Below are 18,526 nucleotides of genomic sequence, written 5' to 3' on the forward strand. Positions count from 1 at the left end.
AAAAAATCATCACTGGTTCTGGGAAACGACCAAAGAGGATCCTCTTTACAGTTTGTTTGGCTAATTACCAGGAAACATTTATTTTTATTTTTTTAATTTAAAAAACAAATTTATTAATAGAAATTCTGTGGTGTATAATACATTAATAATGGTTTCTCATGCACATAATTCTACCACCAGTTCCTTTTTTCCCCTTTTTTTTTCTCTTACTGAATCACCACAAGACTGATTCAAAAATTTTATGTTTGAGTTTCAGTCATACAATGATTGATCACCCATCCCTCCAGCCAGTGCACATTCTCTACCACCAATGTCCCCAGTATATCCCCACTTTCTGACCTTCCCCCTACTTCTGTGGCAGAAAATTTTCCCCATACTCTCTCTCTACTTTTGGACATTATGGTTTGCAATATGGGATAGTGAGAGGCTATCAGGTTTGGTCTTTTATCTACTTTCAGCACACATCTCCCATCCCAAATGATTCCTCCAACAATCATTGACTTAGTGATCTATAGATAACTATTCCAGCTGCCTTTTCCCCCAGTTCAGTAGACAGGCTTCCAACAATGGAGCAGCATTCCTGGCCCTTGTGTCTACTGTCCTTGGGTGTCAGTCTCATATTATGTTATTTTATATTCCACAAATGAGTGCAGTCATTCTATGTCTATCCCTCTATGCTATGATTCATTTCACTTAGCATGATACTCTCCATGACCATCCAGTTATAAGAAATTTCATAACTTCATCTTTCCTAACAGCTGCATAGTATTCCATTGTGTAGATGTACCAAAATTTGTTTAACCAGTCACTTGTTCTCAGGCACTCGGGTAGTTTCCAGATTCTGGCTATTGTGAACAATGCTGCAATGAACATACAGATGCAGATGTAATTTCTACGGTGCTTTATTGCACCCTTGGTATATATTCCCAGAAGTGGTATTGTGGGGTCATATGGAAGCTCAATTTCTAGTTTTTGAAGGAATACCCATATTGTTTTGCAAGAAAACTGGAACAATCGGCATTTCCACCAATAGTGGAGGAGCGTCCCTTTCTCCCCACATCCATGCCAACACTAGTTGCTTTTCTTCTTTTGAATGTGTACCAGTCTCTGTGATGTGAGATGATATCTCATTGTTGTTTTGATTTGCATCTCCATGATGATTAGGGATGTAGAACACTTTTTTCATGTGCCATTTGGACATTTGTATTTCTTTTTTGAGGAAGCTTCCGTTCATTTCTTCTCCCCATTTTTTGATGGGGTTGGAGGTTTTTGGTTTTGTTTTTTTTGTACAATTCTACCAGTGTCTTGTATATACTGGATATTAATCCCTTATCAGATGGGTATTGGTAAGTATTCTTTCCCATTCCGTGGGCTCTCTGTATTTTGGTCACTGTTTCTTTTGAGGTGCAGAAGCTTCTTAGTTTAATATAGTACCATTTGTTTATGTTTGTTTACACTTTCTTGGTCACTGATGTTTCATCATTAAAGATGCTTTTGGCTTCAATGTTATGGAGGGTTCTTCCTACATTTTCCTCCATGTACCTTATGGATTCAGGTCTGATATTGAGGTCTTTAATCTACTTTGGTCTGACTTTTGTGTCTGGCATTAGAAAGAGGTCAGAGTTCATTTTCTTGTTGAAGAGGCTTGTTGATAAGGCTTTCACTTGTTGAAGAGGCTTTCCTTGTTCCACTTCACATTTCTTGTTTCTTTATCAAAGATTGGACTAGAGCAATAGCACAGCGGGTAGGATGTTTGCCTTGCACGTGCCAGACCTGGGTTTGATTCCTCCCTTCCTCTCAGAGAGCCCGGCAAGATACCGAGAGTCTCTCACCCGCACGGCAGAGCCTGGCAAGCTCCCCATGGCATATTCAATACACCAAAAACAGTAACAAGTCTCACAATGGAGACATTACTGGTGCCCACTCAAGCAAATCGATGAACAATGGCACTACGGTGCTACAGTGCTAGCAAAGATTAAGTAATCATGTATTTGAGAGTCTGTAACAGACTATTCAACTCTGTTCCATTGGTCTGTGGGTCTGTTTCTAGTCTAATACCATGCTGTTTTAATTACCACTGCTTTGTAGTACAGTTTGAAATTGATGAAGGTGATGCCACCCATTTTCTTTTTCCCAAGGATTGCTTTAGCTATTCTTGGGGGTTTGTTGTTCCATATGAATTTCAGGAGTGTTTTGTCTATCTCTTTGAAAAATGTCATGGGTATCCTATTAGGGACTGCATTAAATCTGTACAGTGCTTTGGGGAGTATTGCCAATTTCATAATGTTTATCCTCCCTATCCCATGAGCTGGGAATGTGTCTCCATTTCCTAGTGTCTCTTTTATTTATTAAAGTAGTGTTCTGTAATTTTCCTTGTATAGGTCCTTCACTTCTTTAGTTAAGCTGATTCTGAGATACTTGATTTTCTGAGGTACTACTGTGAACGGGATTGTTTTATAAATATTTCTTTCTTCTCTTACATTATTTGTATATAGGAAAGCCACAGACTTTGGGGTGTTGATTTTGTAGCCTGCCACTTTACTATACAAACCTATTGTTTCTAGCACTTTTTTGTAGAGTCTTTAGGAATTTCTGATCGCAAATAGTGATAGCTTGAACTCTTCCCTTCCTATCTGTATGCCCTTGATATCTTTTTCTTGCCTAACTGCTGTGGCCAGAACTTCCAGTACTATATTGAATAGGAGTGGTGATAGCAGGCAACCTTGTAATGTCCCCAACTAAAAGAAAGCTTTTAGTTTCTCCCTATTGAGAATGATGCTTGTCGTGGGTTTGACTATATTGAACAAAGCTCCTTCAATGCCCATTTTGCTGAGATTTTTCATCACAAATGGGTGCTGGATCTTGTCATATGCTTTCTATGTGTCTATTGGTATGATCATACGGTTTTTATCTTTTCTTTTATTGATATGATGGATTATGTTGATTGACTTGTGAATGTTAAACCATCCGTTCATCCTTGGGATGAATCCTACTTGGTCATGATGTGTGATCTTTTTGATGAGTTGTTGGATTCTGTTTGCTAGGATTTGTTGAGGATCTTTGCATCTGTGTTCATCAAGGATATCAGCCTGTAATTCTCTTTCTTTGTGGTATTTCTGTCTGCTTTTGGTATTTGGGTGATATTTGCTTCATAGAAACTGTTTGGAACTGTTTCTGATTCTTAAATTTCTACCAGGAAACATTGATCCATGGTTTTCAAAGAATCCTCTGGCTCATTTCGTACTGTGATGAATTTCTCTTTTATCATTTAATTGGTTAAAGTTGGGTGCCATTGCAGGTACAATATCACTAACTTATATTCTCTGTGTCTGTGTAATCCTGTGTCTAGAACTTGTTCAAACAAAGACATTTGCTAACCCCTCCTTCAGGACCTAGCTGGGTTCCCAGCAGAAAATGGAGAGGAGAGTCCCAGGAAATGGTCTCCCTTGGGCCAAATCAGTATCCAGTGGAGGGAACCAGAACAGAGGAGGCATCTTCACTCTGGCAATGACTGGGTTGATCCCTGAAAGGATTTTTGCCTATTTCACCACGAAAAGGGTGAAATGTGAAACTTGTTTTGAATCATCCTATCTTGTAGCTGCCACGATGAGTCTTCCAGAAGGAAATGCAGCCTGACTCAATCAGTTGGGTAACTAGACAGAAACAAGAAGTCATTTGCTGATTGTGACAGTGGACTTCACCTTGCAGCCTCCTGTCTGGACACTTTCTCCCACAATCTGAAAGGAGTTCAGACACACAGGTCTGAGAACCAACTCAGAAAGCTAAACAACAAATGAGCCAGCTCAGATCACCTCCCTACTTGATCCTTAAAGGTCCCCTCTGCACTGGTCCTACTGCAACGTGTCTTAGGACTGCTCTTGGTCATGGACACAAATCACAATTCCTATTCTCAAATAAATTCCCTTGCAATTATATTTCAGTCTCAGGCCAACAAGATCAAAGAGGAGCTTCTCTAGGGAGTGTAAGTTGAGTTCCCCAGGACAGTTTGATTCCAACTGATAAGATGCAGGTGAGAAATGAAGGTCAAAAATGACTTTTCTGGGTGCTGGAGGATAGCACAGCGGGTAGGATGTTTGTCTTGCACGCAGCCAACCTGAGTTTGATCCCCGGCACCCCATATGGTCCCCCAGGCACTTCCAGGAGTAATTCCTGAGTGGAGAGTCAGGAGTAACCCCTCAGCATCGCTGGGTGTGACCAGAGAGCACAGCAGGTAAGGAGCTTGTCTTGTATTTGGTTTTCATCCCGGTACCACATATAGTTTAGTGTATTGTCAGGGTGATCTATGAGCACAGAGCCAGGAATTAGTCCTGAGCACAGCAGGAATGCACCTCCCACCTCCCAAATAGTCCTTCAGCCTACTTTCCCTCTCTGTATGTTCTAGTTTGAGGGACTGGAATGAATTCCACAGTGGGTTCAACTAACCAACCCCAGGTCTACCATTTAATGCTTGATATGCCTATATGTACTTTTTTTTTTAATTACCCAGTCCTAAGCGCTCAGGATTATAAGTGTTCTAAGGGTTACTCATTCATTCAGCTATTGTTATTACAATGCTTGCCTTGCGTATATGAGAACCTGGATTCAATCCCGAGTACCATAAGAAGAAAACAGTGCCAGCACTTAGAAGAGCACAAGGCCTAGTGGCATATATAGTCTAGAATAAAGATTATGGCAGATTATTGTTTTCTTCTTTTTGCCTATTCCTCAAATTTAACAACCTGCATATATACTGCTTCCATAATGAGGGGAAAAATAGAACTGCCCTCACTTATTGCTTAAGAGCATTACAGAGCAAACAACTAAAGCAGCTAGCTTCCGGGTGCTTGGGGATGGCGAGGAAGAAGAGCACAGCAACCAACAGCTACAGCTCCCAATAAGTCAACGTCACCCTCCGTTTAGGACAAGGGCCCTGCAGCTCCCCTTCAGCAGTAGCTTCTCCCCAGAAGCTCTCCCCCTGTAGCTTCTCTCAAGTAGCTTCTTTCTCTCCCAGGACCTCAATTTCCAGCAGCTCATGATTGGTGCTTGTAGATGTTATGTATTTCCACCCCTGTTTTCTGATTGGTTATGTCCAATGTTAACCTGGACGTGAAGATCCATGGATCTGAATTATTACACAGAACAATCATCACCTAGATGAAGATCAATCATATCATCTCTTACATGCAGATGGTATATAGCGGCATCTGCCTCCTTCACTTTCTCTCAAATAGCAACATTTTAATCAATGATGAATACATAGTCAATGGTGGTCCCAGTGGACAAAAACTATTTGAGATGTGCAAGTGTATGGCATCTTGAGTCATCTAAGTTTTTCTTTTTGTTGTTTTATTTGTTTGTTTCTTTTTTGGTCACACCCAGCTATCCAGCTATGTTTAGTGGTTACTCCTGGCTCTGCACTCAGGAATTACTCCTGGCGGTGCTCAGGGGACCACATGAGATGCCAGGGATCAAGCCCAGGTTGGCCCATGCAAGGCAAAGGCCCTACTCTCTGTACTGCTCTGGCTCCAAATCATCTAAGTTTGTATATTTATATCCTATAACATTCAGTGGTGATCGTGAGTCATATAGCACATTCTCAGAACATATCCCCAGGTGTGAAGCACCACATGACTATATGTTATTATTAGTCTTTTACCTTTAGACTTAAAACCAAGCTCCTGGAAGAGAGTGATGCAGAGAGTCTCTTGCCTGCACATCTGGCTGTCTTTCCCTGGGCCCCTCAGAGGGGATGGGCACCAGCTTCCCACCCCGCCTTGAGCATAGCTCCTGCGGCCGAAGACCTCCGGAGCCTAGCCACAGCCATGCTCAAGGCCCCTCTCCACACGTTCGGACGAGCCTCATGCATGAAGGTACTGGCAGAGGAACCCAGGTGTGTGGGAACCGGGGCTGAGACCTCCAAGCCTGCTTAGATCAGGACTGGGCCTCTTCCGCCCAGATTTTCCGTTTTCCAGTAGCTAGGTGGTCACACCCAGGGACTGCCCCCAGCGCCATGTAATCCCACCAACGGCCAACATCCAGAGACTTAAAACCAAGCTCCCGGAAGACAATCTTAGAGCCTAGTTCTCCCTCTGGGAGAACCTGGCAAGCTACCGAGAGTTTCCTGCCCACATGGGAGAGCCTCGCAAACCCCCCATGGTGTATTCATATGCCAAAACCAGTAACAATACTGGGTCTCATTCCCCTGACCCTGAAAGAGCTTCCAATGTGGCATCATTGGGAAGGACAAGTAAACAGAGGCTTCTAAAATCTCAGGGCTAGGACGAATGTAGACGTTACTGAAACTGCTCGAGAAATTCGATGATCAACAGGATGATGATGGTGATGATGATGATGAATCTTTTATAGTCCCCTGAATAGAGCACTGGCTTAAAGCACAATTTTAGAGTTAAACTATAGAGAACTTCCGGCTAAAATACTAGCAGGGAAAAATGAACTGTTAGAGATGCTGACAGATCCAGAAACAAGAAAACAAACTTCCTTTCATTTATAGCTTTGCCAAGAGCCAACCTCAAATGTTCAAGGGGATGTGTGAAAATTCCCAGGGGTTAAGAAATCATTAATTATGTCTGAACCAATTTGGCTGGAATATCTGCAATTAGGGAGAGTGACAGAAACTAAGAGGAAGGCTATGTGGGCTGGAAAAAGCATAAGACATGTTTATTGTCAGCTAGGAAAGACAAGACACAAGTGAGAACAATGGAGAGGACACAGATTGTATGAAAATTTGTATCACGTGGCTGACAACAGAATGAGAACTTGGAAAAGGAAAGTAGCCTCATGAGGAATCATTTTCTTTCTTTTAAAAAATCTCCTTTCATGCTGTTATAATGTTGCTTTTTGCTGTAAATAAAAATGAGGGGAGTCATTGGTTCAAACTGTTGAGGTATGGAAGGCCTCATCAGATGGCCCTTTCCTTTCGCTTGCCAAACAGCTCTCTTTCTGAGGCCTAGACAGAAACTGGCCTTTTTTTGCCCAAAAAAGACAAATTTGCCCAGAGGGACCAAATTTGAATGCTCCCAATGCTCCCAGATCTGGCAGCATTGACCCTGGTAGAGTGATGCTGATGGGACAGTTTTGTAGATGACCAGAAGGGAAGAAGGGAAGGAAGATGACACAACCGAAACACAGGATGTGTGTGCACTGGGAGGCGGGGACCTAGCTGTCTACACCACCTGACCCAGACTTTGTCTTTGTCTTACCCTCCTGTGGGGGCTTCCCTGCTGTTCCTGGAGCCGGCACCTCCCTGGGAACTCCAGCACAAAGGAAATCATTCCCTGGAGGTTTTACTATGGATGTTTTCTGAGAGCAATCAGGCAGAAGCAAGGGTAAAACAAAGGTGGGAAAGTGGTGTTACAGAAACATCCGGTAAGGCTGTCTGTTAGCAGAAGCCTCTGGGAGTGAAGAGACGGTTTGGACTGGCTAAATCCTGCTGGAAGTTGGGAGACATGTTTTGCCAGATTTAAGATACCTATAAGCCCTCATTTGAATCATTCTTCACTCCTAGGTTTATGGCGGAGAGTCTATATGTTCCAAACCTTACACTAAGCACCTTATGCAAATTATTTTACTTATCCTTTGAGGTACCCTCTTGTTTGGTTTGGTTTGGTTTGGTTGTTTGTCTGTTTGGAACTCTCAGTGGTGCTCAGGAGCTAATTCTGTCTCTGTACTCAGAGATCACTCCTGGCAGTGCTTAGGAGACCGTATGTGATGAGAAAGTCCCTCCACCCATGTCATAGCTCTCTGACCCCAGGTATGGTCTTCTTATCTCCACAACTTACCTAAAAAAGTCAAAGATCGGGACTGAAATAGTTTAGGGAATGAAACAGTCTGTTCAAGGTCACCCGGCTAAGAAATAGCAAACCCGGGACTCAAACCTAGAGTATCCAACTCCAGAGTCCATCTAGACATGGTCTTTGCCCAGAGGGACCAAATTTAAAAAACACTTAAAATTAATAACAACCAATCAGCAACACAACAAGACAGAAGAGAAAAACTGCTAATAGTAGCTATGGGGTGTGCAGAGAGCTAGTAAGACAGGTAAGGCCTTGTTTAGCATGTGTCTGCAACACCTGTGACTCTGGTTCAAAACCTCAGCTTTTATGGTTCCCTGAGCACTTCTCGGGTGACTGCTGAGCACAGAGCCAGGCCAGCCCCTGAGCGCTGGGTATGGCCCCAACCCTCCTCCAAAAACAAATAAACAAAAAACCATATAGACATTAAAGGGCACTGATAGGTTTGTCTCAGAGCTCAAGGATATTTCCAAGACAGGGGAAATTTGAATCTTTCTTTAAAGGAGAAGGTAGAAAGCAAAGGCAGAGCCATGACAGGCTCATAAAGAAGCCTGAAGAAGCTAGGCCTAACTTTCGGTCCCCAGAATTTCTGGAATTGAACAGATATCTGAAATTGAGTCATGATTTCCTGAAGTGAGAAAGACATGGTGAGGTCAACTAAGCAATAAGATGCAGGTAGGGAAGCACCCCCCTATATAACCCTTACATAACTCTTATGCAACCCTTATGTAACTCCAACTTATAGCCAATCAGCTAAGTACAAGTAGTGGAAAGCCCCTAAGGCTGTGGCCAAAAGGGTGGTCCTTGGAAAGTCCCCTATATAATGTTATGGTATAAAAGCTCCTCACTGACTTCGCCGCGCCCGCAGCCCCAGTATGACGGAGGAAGACGAGGGAGCTGCTTTGGACACCAGCAGCCCGCCAGCAACCTGCATTATGTGATTTGAGTGTTTCCGCCAGGCCCCCCGTGCGGGGGCCCGGCGTTTCTCTTTTTTTTTTTAATCTCTCTCTCTCTCCTTCAACCTCTCCTGAGCACAGCACAGCCTCCACCCCACTTCTCTGAGCACAAAATGGAGAGACGCACCCAAATGTGCGGCGCGGCTGGCAGGAGATCGAGGGCGGGGAAGTACCGGTCTCCGCCCACATCGGACACTTAAAGAGAGTGCAGCCACGTGGGCTTTCCCACTTCGCTGTGCCCGCAGCCCCAGTATGACTGAGGAGGACAAGGGAGCTTTCCCACTTCCGCCCGTGCGGGGGGCCCGGTATTTCTCTAGGTTTTCCCATCTTATGAGCACCATAAAAGGGTAAAAGATTGTAGTGATAGAATTTCAGGCAGAATTTTCTCTGGACTTTATACAGAAACCCAAAACCTAATGTCATCTTAGTATCAGCAATATATAATGGTTCCTTCTTAATGGGTCGGACTTTTGTGGGAGATCCTAACAAGAATAGTAAGTCTTTTGTTGAAATATTGAAGGCAATCAAAGTGCTAGCCATCTCTCTAGACTGAACTAAGCTATATCCCCACGCCGGCTGAGAAGAAATACCCTTCTTTCTCGGGAAGAAACGCGGTGTGGTGTCAAACAAAGTGTGATGTCCATTAAGCAAACAGACCTGGTGGCGTGGGAATGGGATATAAGGGGAAAAATTATGTACATGGAAACAGCAGGACGCTGGTGGAATCTCGAGCCGGAGCCGATACCAGCGCAAGACCTTTGGTTCCAGAAACTGCTTGCAGACACTCTACTAGACTATCAACTAAGCCAGAGCCCCACGCCGGCTGATGACGGGAAATAACCATCCTCTTCGGTTTTTTCCCCTTTGTCAGACAGCGTGGCGATTACTAAACAGGCGTGAACTCGGTAGCGCAGGGCAAGGGGGAAAAAGAAAAGTTATGTAACAAACAGTGGGACTTAATATCTCTATATTCTTAGCAATGGAGAACTATCAAATGCCTCCTTGGCAATAGGACTGTCTTTTTCTTTTTGGGGGGAAACCCCAGCAACAGTAGTGAGTTGTGTGTTGAAACATGGAATGTAATCGAGATAAGCGTAAACAAAGTGAAACTTATCACGTACAAGGGTGGGGACTGGGGAGGTGGGAGGGGGCGGCAGATATACTGGGGGAGTTGGTGATGGAAGATGGGCACTGGTGAAGGGAAGGGTGTTTGAGTATTGTATAACTGACATAATCCTGAGAACTATGTAACCCTCCACTTGGTGATTCAATAAAAAAATTAAAAAAAAAACAAAACAAGCTCCTCACTTTTGAGACTTGGGGCTGCTAGTTCCAAGAAGGCTGCCTCTGTGTTGGTGAGCTGGATAAAGGCCCTAGCTCGAGCGAGCTGAGCTAACCAATAAAGACCCTTTACTTATTGCGTCGCAACTTGTCTTCGTGTGATTCCTCTGGGGAGATCTCAGCCGGTTTAACAATAACAGCAGGTATAAAGTAGTTTGAAACTCTACTAGTTTCTTATTGATATATACAACATTATCACAAATTCAGTAGATTAAAGCAACTCAGATTTGTTATCTAGTAGTTTATGTTCCAGCACAATGTGCCTGGATTCTGTAGAATCTATTTTGGATCTACGAAAGAATTCCTTTCTTTGTAATTGTAAGATTGGGGCCTTCTTCTTCTTTTCCATTTTCCTCCCCCTTCCCCCTTCCCACTATTGTCCCAGAACAACTCTCTGCCCCCACAGGCTGACCACAGTTGTTTGTCAGGCCCATGTAGGGTCTTCTGGCCCATAGGATCCTCACAGAGTGAGTGTGGGTTTTCTACCAAGGCCGGCACAAGCACAATTCCATGACTTTCTCTTCCTTTGCCCAGCAGACTCCTGCCTGTCTTTATCCATGTAATAAATCAGGCCCACCAGATGATGCCATTTAAGGGATCATTATACATGGGAAAATTCCTTTGTATTATCACTTAGATTAGGATCTGGATATCCCGAAGAAAGAGCATACACCAGAGACTAGGAATGTCTTAGAAATTTGCCTTTCACAGTAACATTGAACACATGGAGAAGATGAGAAAGATGAAGCCAGAAGGAAGGAAAAGGTTAAAGTATTCTTGGAGACTGTTGGAAAAGTGAATATCATGTTTCCAACATGGCAGACTAGGTTCTGGAGAAGCCTTACAGGTCAAAATCGCTCAGGGGCCAGAGAGATAACACAGCAGCTTGAAAACTTGCCTTGCACATGGCTGACCTTGGTTCCATCTCCAGTACCACATATGGTCTCCTGACCCCACCAGGAATGATCCCTGAATACAGAGCCAGGAGGACTCCCTGAGCACAGTTGGGTACAATCCCAATCCCACCCCCAAATCCCTAAGAGGATGAGAAACTAGTAAAAACATATTTTCCGGGGCTGTAGCGATAGCACAGTGGGTAGGGCATTTGCCTTGCACGCGGCCGACCCGGGTTTGATTCCCAGCATCCCACATGGTCCCCCAAGCACTGCCAGGAATAATTCCTAAGTGCAAAGCCAGGAATAACCCCTGAGTATCTCTGGGTGTGACCCAAAAAGAAAAAAAAATAAAGTATAATTAAAAAAAAATAAGCAAGAGACTGGAAATAGTATCAACAGGATGCAGGAAACAGTTTAAATAGAAGACAGTTAAAGCTATAATCAGTGAACTAAAAGATACAAAGAGTGGCATCACAAAAAGAAAAAAGCTACAAGGGGATAGGGAATGGAGAGAGAGAGAAAGAGAGCGAGAAAGAGAAAGAGAGACAGAGAGAGACTGAGAGACAGGGGGGAGGGAGGGTGAGACTGGAGAGATAGCTCCATGGACTGTGTTCATGCTTTACATGCAGAGGGCCTGGGTTTGATCCCAGCACTTCATGGTTGTCCTTTGTACCCTGACAGGAGTGATCCCTGAGCACAGAACTAGGAGTAGAGAGAGATGGAGGATGGATGAATAAATCCAAAGTCTACAATACCTAACAAATTTCCAGAAATATGAAAATAGAGAAATTGGTATAGAGGCAATAACTGAGGGGAAAAAAGATGAAAACATTTCCAGGTTTGATGAAAAACATAATCTTCAAACTCAGGAACCCTGACAAGTCATAAATAGTCAAATGAATAGAAATGCTTGCTGCATCATGTAAAAATGTAGAACATAAGTGATAAAAAAGAAAATCTTGAAGCAGAGAGAAAAGACAGATTTGGTGGGGGGGGGTGGAGCAGAAAGTATCAATTATACTGAAATTTCCCAGAAGACAAAAATATAATCTCTACAAAATTCTGGGAGAAAGTAACTGTCTAAGTAGAATTGCATAACTCAGGAAATCAATTTTCCAGATCAATAAAAACATTTCGGGACAAGAAAAATCAATTAACATATACTGAATAATGATGCCAGAAGTGAAGTCTGAGACTTGATTCCAAACAATGAGCTGAATACTCCTAACCTTGCTCTCTTTTCATGTGCATAAGAGAGGAAAACATATGTAGGGTAGAAATAAGACTTGCTCATGAAATATTTAAGAGCATGAGCCATTTAGACTTTATTCTTCTGGCAGGAGGAATATATGTACAACAAACTACTGAGAAGATAAAACATGCAAGTGGGTGAAAAGCTTGAAAGCGGAAAGGAACACGATCTCAGCTCATTCCCACTGTGGCCGTGTGTCCCAGTGCAGTGAGGAAAGCCACTTTCCCAGGTGTTTACTAAGAACACCATTTTTTCCTTTTCTTTTTTGTTGGGGGGTTGTCACACCCAGTGTTGCACAGGGGTTACTCCTGGCTCATGCACTCAGGAATTATTCCTGGTGGTGCTCGGGGAACCATATGGGATGCTGGGAATCGAACCCGGATCAGCTGTGTTCAAGGCAAACACCCTACCCGCTGTGCTATCGCTCCAGCCCCCAAAACACCAGTTTTTGAAAGTCAATTTATTTATTTTTTTCTTAAAATGCCCCTGGGATGCTGAGCTACCAATCATATCCTTCACCTTATTTTGAATTTTTCCTTTCATCTTCATTTAAGAAGATTAAATTCTTCTCTAGAAAACTTATAAAGGAAAAAAGGGACAGGGGACCTACTGAAGGGTTATTGACCCTAAGTGGTGAAGTTTGTTATAGGTATAAAGCAATAACACGGGAGCAGTTGTAGACCACAATATCTCCATTCAAATAGAAAAAAAAAAGATTTCTACAGCTAGAATTCATATTCTAAAGTGAATGTACTCACTCTTAAGTGTATACAGATGTCAAAATAATGCTGAAAACATGAAACTTATATAATGTTTCATGTATTACATGTTACTTTAATAAAACTATTTTAAAATTTAAAAACAACAACAAAAACAGTTGGAGGAGATGCCTTGGGAGACTAGGCAGGCAACTTGTATGAGGCAAGCAGGTTGGGTGTCAGAATGGAAACTGGGTATAACAGGTAGAGACACTGGCAACTTGAGACACTGTCTGTCTGAGGGGACACTCTGCACCAAGCTCATCACAGTCACAGCCATATGGCACCTGGGCCCACTCGGTTTCCAGATCTTCCAGAAAAATGATAACTAGGAATTTTAGGTCAGTGTTCTAAGTGTTTTTTTAAATTAAGATATGAGTACTGCTATTTATTCAGCCATTCATTAAGCTGATTGAATTTGGCATGAACTCCACATTACTTAAAAAATTGTTTTAGTTGAATATCCGTGAGATAGACTGTTACAAAGCGGCTCAAAATTGGGTTTCAGTCATACAATGATCCAGCACCCATCCCTCCATCAGTGTACATTTCCCACCACCAATGACCCCTGTTTCTCTCCCAGCATCCCCCAACACACCGCCCCTCCACCCCCAGCCTCCATCTATGGGTGACACTTTCCCTCTTGCGCTCTGTCTCTCCTTTTTCTTTTTGTGCATTATGGTTTGCAATACAGTTGCTAAGAGGTCATAGTGTTTGTTCAGGGCATTCGGTATTTTCACCCAGACAGTAAAGCTGGAGTGGCTTTTTAATTGCGTGGCCACTTTGGGGTGTGCATGTGACTTCCCAGGCTTCCAGAAGTACAGAGAGGTTTGGGGAGGTAGCCCATCCTGACCCTGAGAAAGCCTGGAGATATCAGTCACAAAACCCTCATACCAGAATTTTCAGCAGCTACTGTTTGGGTGAGATCTGTCCTGAGACACAGTCAGGCCAGGGGCATGGTGGCAATTTTGGATCGTGGGAGCGAGCAGCTTCGGGGGGGCTCTGCTTGGGTGGGCACCAGGCTGATCTGCCCCCCTCCGATTTACCCTGGTCTGTTCAGTCTTGTGCAGGTCCAAAATTAACTGTGGTTCTTGAGCTCTTTTGAGAATTATTTAAGGGTCTCTGAAGTAAGGCTGGTAGTAGAGCTTACATGTTGATGCTGGAGTTGCTTCTTGGGGGTGACTGCTAGTGCCTCCAGGAGTTTATGGGCCAGCTCCACGATAGGGCAGCAGCGGGTATGTGTGGTGTGGGGCTGAGTGCGGGGGCTGCAGAGGTTGGGGACTTAGCTGTCCAGACCCTCCCAGCAACGGGACTGCACTGGGCCCTGTCCTGGACCCTTTGGTCCTGACATCACTGCTGTAGAACCTCCAGGTTCACTTAGAGGACCAGAGTATCGATAGCTCAGCCGTTAGGGCATTTGCTTTGCATGTGGCCCTCCCAAGTTCGATCTCCAAGCTCCACCAGGACGAATTCCTGAGCACAGAACTAGGAGTTCCTTGTTGCCGGCGGGGCCTCCAAAAAATAAAAGTCCAGTTCATTTTTGAGGTGCAGAGTGGCAGCTCCCCAAGCAAACAACCCTGTAGAATTTGGTCACTATTCAGTAGTAGCCTTGATGTCCAGGGCCATCCTGGGGGCGTGGTACTAGGGGTGGTTGCAAATGAAAATTTACTTTTGGGCTATTTTTGGTTGCATTTCGGGCACATCTGTGGAAGCTCGGGGCTTACTCCAGGAACAGCACTCTGGAATTATTTCTGTTGGGGCTTTAGGACCCGAGCATGTGGAAAGATAATGGGAAATATATATTACACCTCTTGGATAGCCCGGCAAGCTACGGAGAGTATCCTGCCCTCACGGAAGAGCCTGGCAAGCTCCCCGTGGCGTATTCGGAGAGTATCCTGCCCTCACGGAAGAGCCTGGCAAGCTCCCCGTGGCGTATTTGATATGCCAAATACAGTAACAATAACAGGTCTCATTCCCCTGACCCTGAAAAGAGCCTCCAATCGTTGGGAAAAACGAGTAAGGAGAGACTGCTAAAAATCTCAGGGCTGGGATGAATGGAGATATTACTGGCGCCCAATCAAGTAAATCAATGAACAATGGGATGTCAGTGATAACAGTGATATAAGGCCAATAAATGGGCTTGTATAGCTGAGCCAGAGGTGATTTGTGGGTGTGGCTTCCACATACCTAACTTTTGGCCATTTAAATTCTTGGTAAACTTGGTCCCAAGTGTTGGGGTCTGCCCAAAGGCACAGTGGCATTTTCGGGGCATTAGGAAGCCTGAAGTCACCATCAGGCTGCTGATGCACTCGCCCTGCAGGCACAGGTTGACCTGCTAGGTTTTTAAAGTTAGCAGCTCTTCAAATGATTATTTTTACTGCAGGGTAATGGTCACCATGTGTGTGAAGCAGAACTTCCACAAGGAGGGGAAAGGTCTATGTCTTCTTGACTGATTAAGAGGCTGAGGGTAACCTGTAATCTGGTGGAGTATGCAAGCCCTGCTGGAAAGTCCCACAGGCCTCTTCAGAATTAGCTTGTCTGGCCATATTTTATTTTATTTTTGCTTTACTGGAAGACAGCCTCACGTTCCCAATGAAGCTGCCAAGATGCTTACAGGCAGGGGCCTCATTACCTTACATTTCCAGGGTATAGTATATTGTCTGGACTGGAACAATAGTGCAGCAGGTAGGGTATTTGCCTTACATGTGGTCGACCTGGGTTCGATTCCTCCGTCTCTCTCAGAGAGCCCGGCAAGCTACCGAGAGTATCCCGCCCGCACAGCAGAGCCTGGCAAGCTACCGTGGCATATTTGATATGCCAAAAACAGTAACAACAGGTCTCACAATGGAGATGTTACTGGTGCCTGCTCAAGCAAATCAATGAACAACGGGATGACAGTGCTACAGTATATCACCTGGCTTGTAGCTAGTAGGAAAAGTAGCCTGCTCAGGAATTAGTTCTTTTCTTTCCTCCTGCACCAATCTTATATCAATCTTATACTATTTTCTTTTTCCACTCCCTCAACTTGCTATATGTACCACGGGGATTTGGTTTTCCCCTGCCCAAGCTATAGTAGATACCCTATTAGAGAGATTGGCCACTTCCCCTAAAATGTTGGAGGAAATGGAAAACCTTCTATGGGACTGTCCATGGGTGGCTGGGTACTTACCATTAAGTTCTACCACTGTAGACCTTTCAGCTCAAGTTATTTCAGCTCAGTTAATTTCAACTCAAGTGAAAATACCATGTCAAAAAACAAAACAGGGCTGGAGAGATTGTTTGAAGGGCTGAGCACATGCTTTGTTATGGCCCAGGTTTGAACACCAGCCCTGAGTACTACCTGGAGTGAACTCAGAGCACAGAACCTGGAGTAATCACCACCAAGTATGGCCCAAGAACCAAAAGGAAAAAAAAGAAACAAAGCATTTACCTATTTTTCCAGACCTGTCTTCACTCACACTCTCACTTGGGATGGTGCCCACTCTCTGGTTGCACTAAAGTTTATTTAACCTTTTTCGAACTTCAAATCTTATGGCATCCAGTTTTTTTTTTTTTTTTTTTTTTACTCAACATTGGGTGGAAAGTTTCATCTGTGTTGCCTGCAACTTGAATTTGTCCATTTACATTGCTGAATAGCACGGATATGTTGTATTTTTTGTGGCTTTTTTGTTTATTTTGTTTTGGGGCCACATGAAGCGGTGTTCTTGGCCCTGCACTCAGGGTGGGTTCAGCAGACCATATGGGGCACCAGGGATTGAACCCAGGTAGGCAGCATGCAAGGCAAATGCCTTACCTGCTGTCCTATCCCTCCAGCCCATATGCAATTTTTGTATTCCGTTGATGAATATTTAGCTTGTTTCAAGTTGGAGATTATAAAAATCAGTAAATTCTACAGTGACTATCCTATCTGCAGTGAATATTCTTGCTTCTGACCTTGTACGTTTTTTAACCTTGCAGAAGAGAAAGACCAATCTCACAAAAATAGCAGGGTGATTAGACTTCTGTGGTCATTGCAAACCTCTCAATCATGACCGCAATGTCTTACTAGATCAAAGTGAAGGGAAAGACATTCTAATGTTTCTTAGCATTTTCCTGGTCTAGTATTCTACTTGTAGACCCATAGAAACTCAGAATATCAGAGGCTCAAGAAATAATGTATATCATCCAGCCCAGAATTTTCTCAAACTTCAGTTTTACTGTAGTTAATGCCTTTGTTGTTGTAAAATGATTTGGGGGCGCGGGGAGTCTCTGTGGGAAGACTCCAAAGCGGTGCTCAGGAGGCCCAGTGGCCCCACCTGCGATTCTCTGCCAGTGGCGCCAGAGGCTCAGTGAGAGGCACGAGGATGCTGCTGCTCAGGTGCTGTGTTGTCAGAGACTCCAGGCTCAGCCCTGCAGTGCTCAGAGACCTCCAGGGCCTCACCTGGTGATGGCCAGGAGACCATGCAAACTCAGGGCAAAAGCTTTAACCCCTTACTCTCTGGGCCCTATTATTGTAATTTTTTGCCACATTTTGCATACCCATAGTACCACTTCATATTTTTCTTCTTATTAATTGTTTTATCCTTTGGAAGTCTACTTTAGTTTTATTTCAAGCAATAACAGATTGGAAGCCATAACTTTGATGAGCTAGCTATATTCTTTTCATTACACCTTAAAAACAAACCTGGGGCTGGAGCAATAGCACAGCGGGTAGGGCGTTTGCCTTGCATGCAGGCGACCCAGGTTCGATTCCCAGCATCCCATATAGTCCCCTGAGCACTGCCAGGGGTAATTCCTGAGTGCAGAGTCAGAAGTAACCCCTGTGCATCACCGTGTGCGACCCAAAAAGGAAAAATCAAATAAAAACAAACCTATAGGGGCCTAAGAGATAGTACAGTGGGTAGGACATTTGCCTTGCACACAGCTGACCCATGTTTGGTCCTCGGCATCCTATATGGTCCTCTGAGCACCGCCAGGAGTAATTTCTGAGCACAGAGCCAGGAGTGACCCCCAAGCATTGCAGGTGTGATTCCCCCCCAAAAAGCCAAAAATAAAACAAAATAAACCTGTAGTTGGTCAAGCAATTTTGTCAGCCTGCTATCTACATGAGACATTCTCCCCTGTCCCTAGAGGGTCCACTTTCTGCTTGGTTTTGTCTCAGAAATTAGCCTCTCTGGATTTCTTCGGCTGTCTTCCTTGCTGACATTTTGAGGTGCTCAACTGAAAGGCACTGAATGATGACTAGAGGTAATGATGGCTATGGTGATTCGCCTGGCCTGGCCCTGCCCTTCCATAGTGGGCGGTGGCTGTTTTTTCTATCCAAGGTCCAAAAGTAAGGCTATAATGTCCCTCTCAGAGTTTTTATCTCCTTGCTCCTTCGAGGCCAGGAGGGAGTGTGCCTGTCATCTGGTGCCAGTTTTACCACGTCTGGTTGATTCCCTTCTCTGTACCTTCTCTGTACCTTCCCTTCCTTTATAAACAATAAATCCTCCTCACCTCTGCTTTCCCAGGACCATCACTTTCTTGCTGGGAG

At 44.1% G+C, this 18,526-nt stretch overlaps 1 protein-coding gene across 2 annotated transcripts in view; it reads left to right on the forward strand.

The window, feature by feature from the left end:
• LOC129399572 (uncharacterized) overlaps positions 1 to 18,526 on the forward strand; it is a 36,708-nt gene that overhangs the window by 8,644 nt on the left and 9,538 nt on the right. The window contains exons 3-4 of one of the 2 annotated variants that reach the window (XM_055119749.1): positions 5,649 to 5,870; positions 8,849 to 9,875. The exons of the other annotated variant lie outside the window; for it this stretch is intronic. Coding sequence (XP_054975724.1) covers positions 5,649 to 5,870; positions 8,849 to 9,118 — 492 coding nt within the window. The 3' untranslated portion in view covers positions 9,119 to 9,875. Of the gene's footprint in view, positions 1 to 5,648; positions 5,871 to 8,848; positions 9,876 to 18,526 lie in introns of those variants that run through there. 2 annotated transcript variants of the gene reach the window in all.

This window comes from Sorex araneus, chromosome X (assembly GCF_027595985.1).
Source record: "Sorex araneus isolate mSorAra2 chromosome X, mSorAra2.pri, whole genome shotgun sequence".
Taxonomy (NCBI): Eukaryota; Metazoa; Chordata; class Mammalia; order Eulipotyphla; family Soricidae; genus Sorex; species Sorex araneus.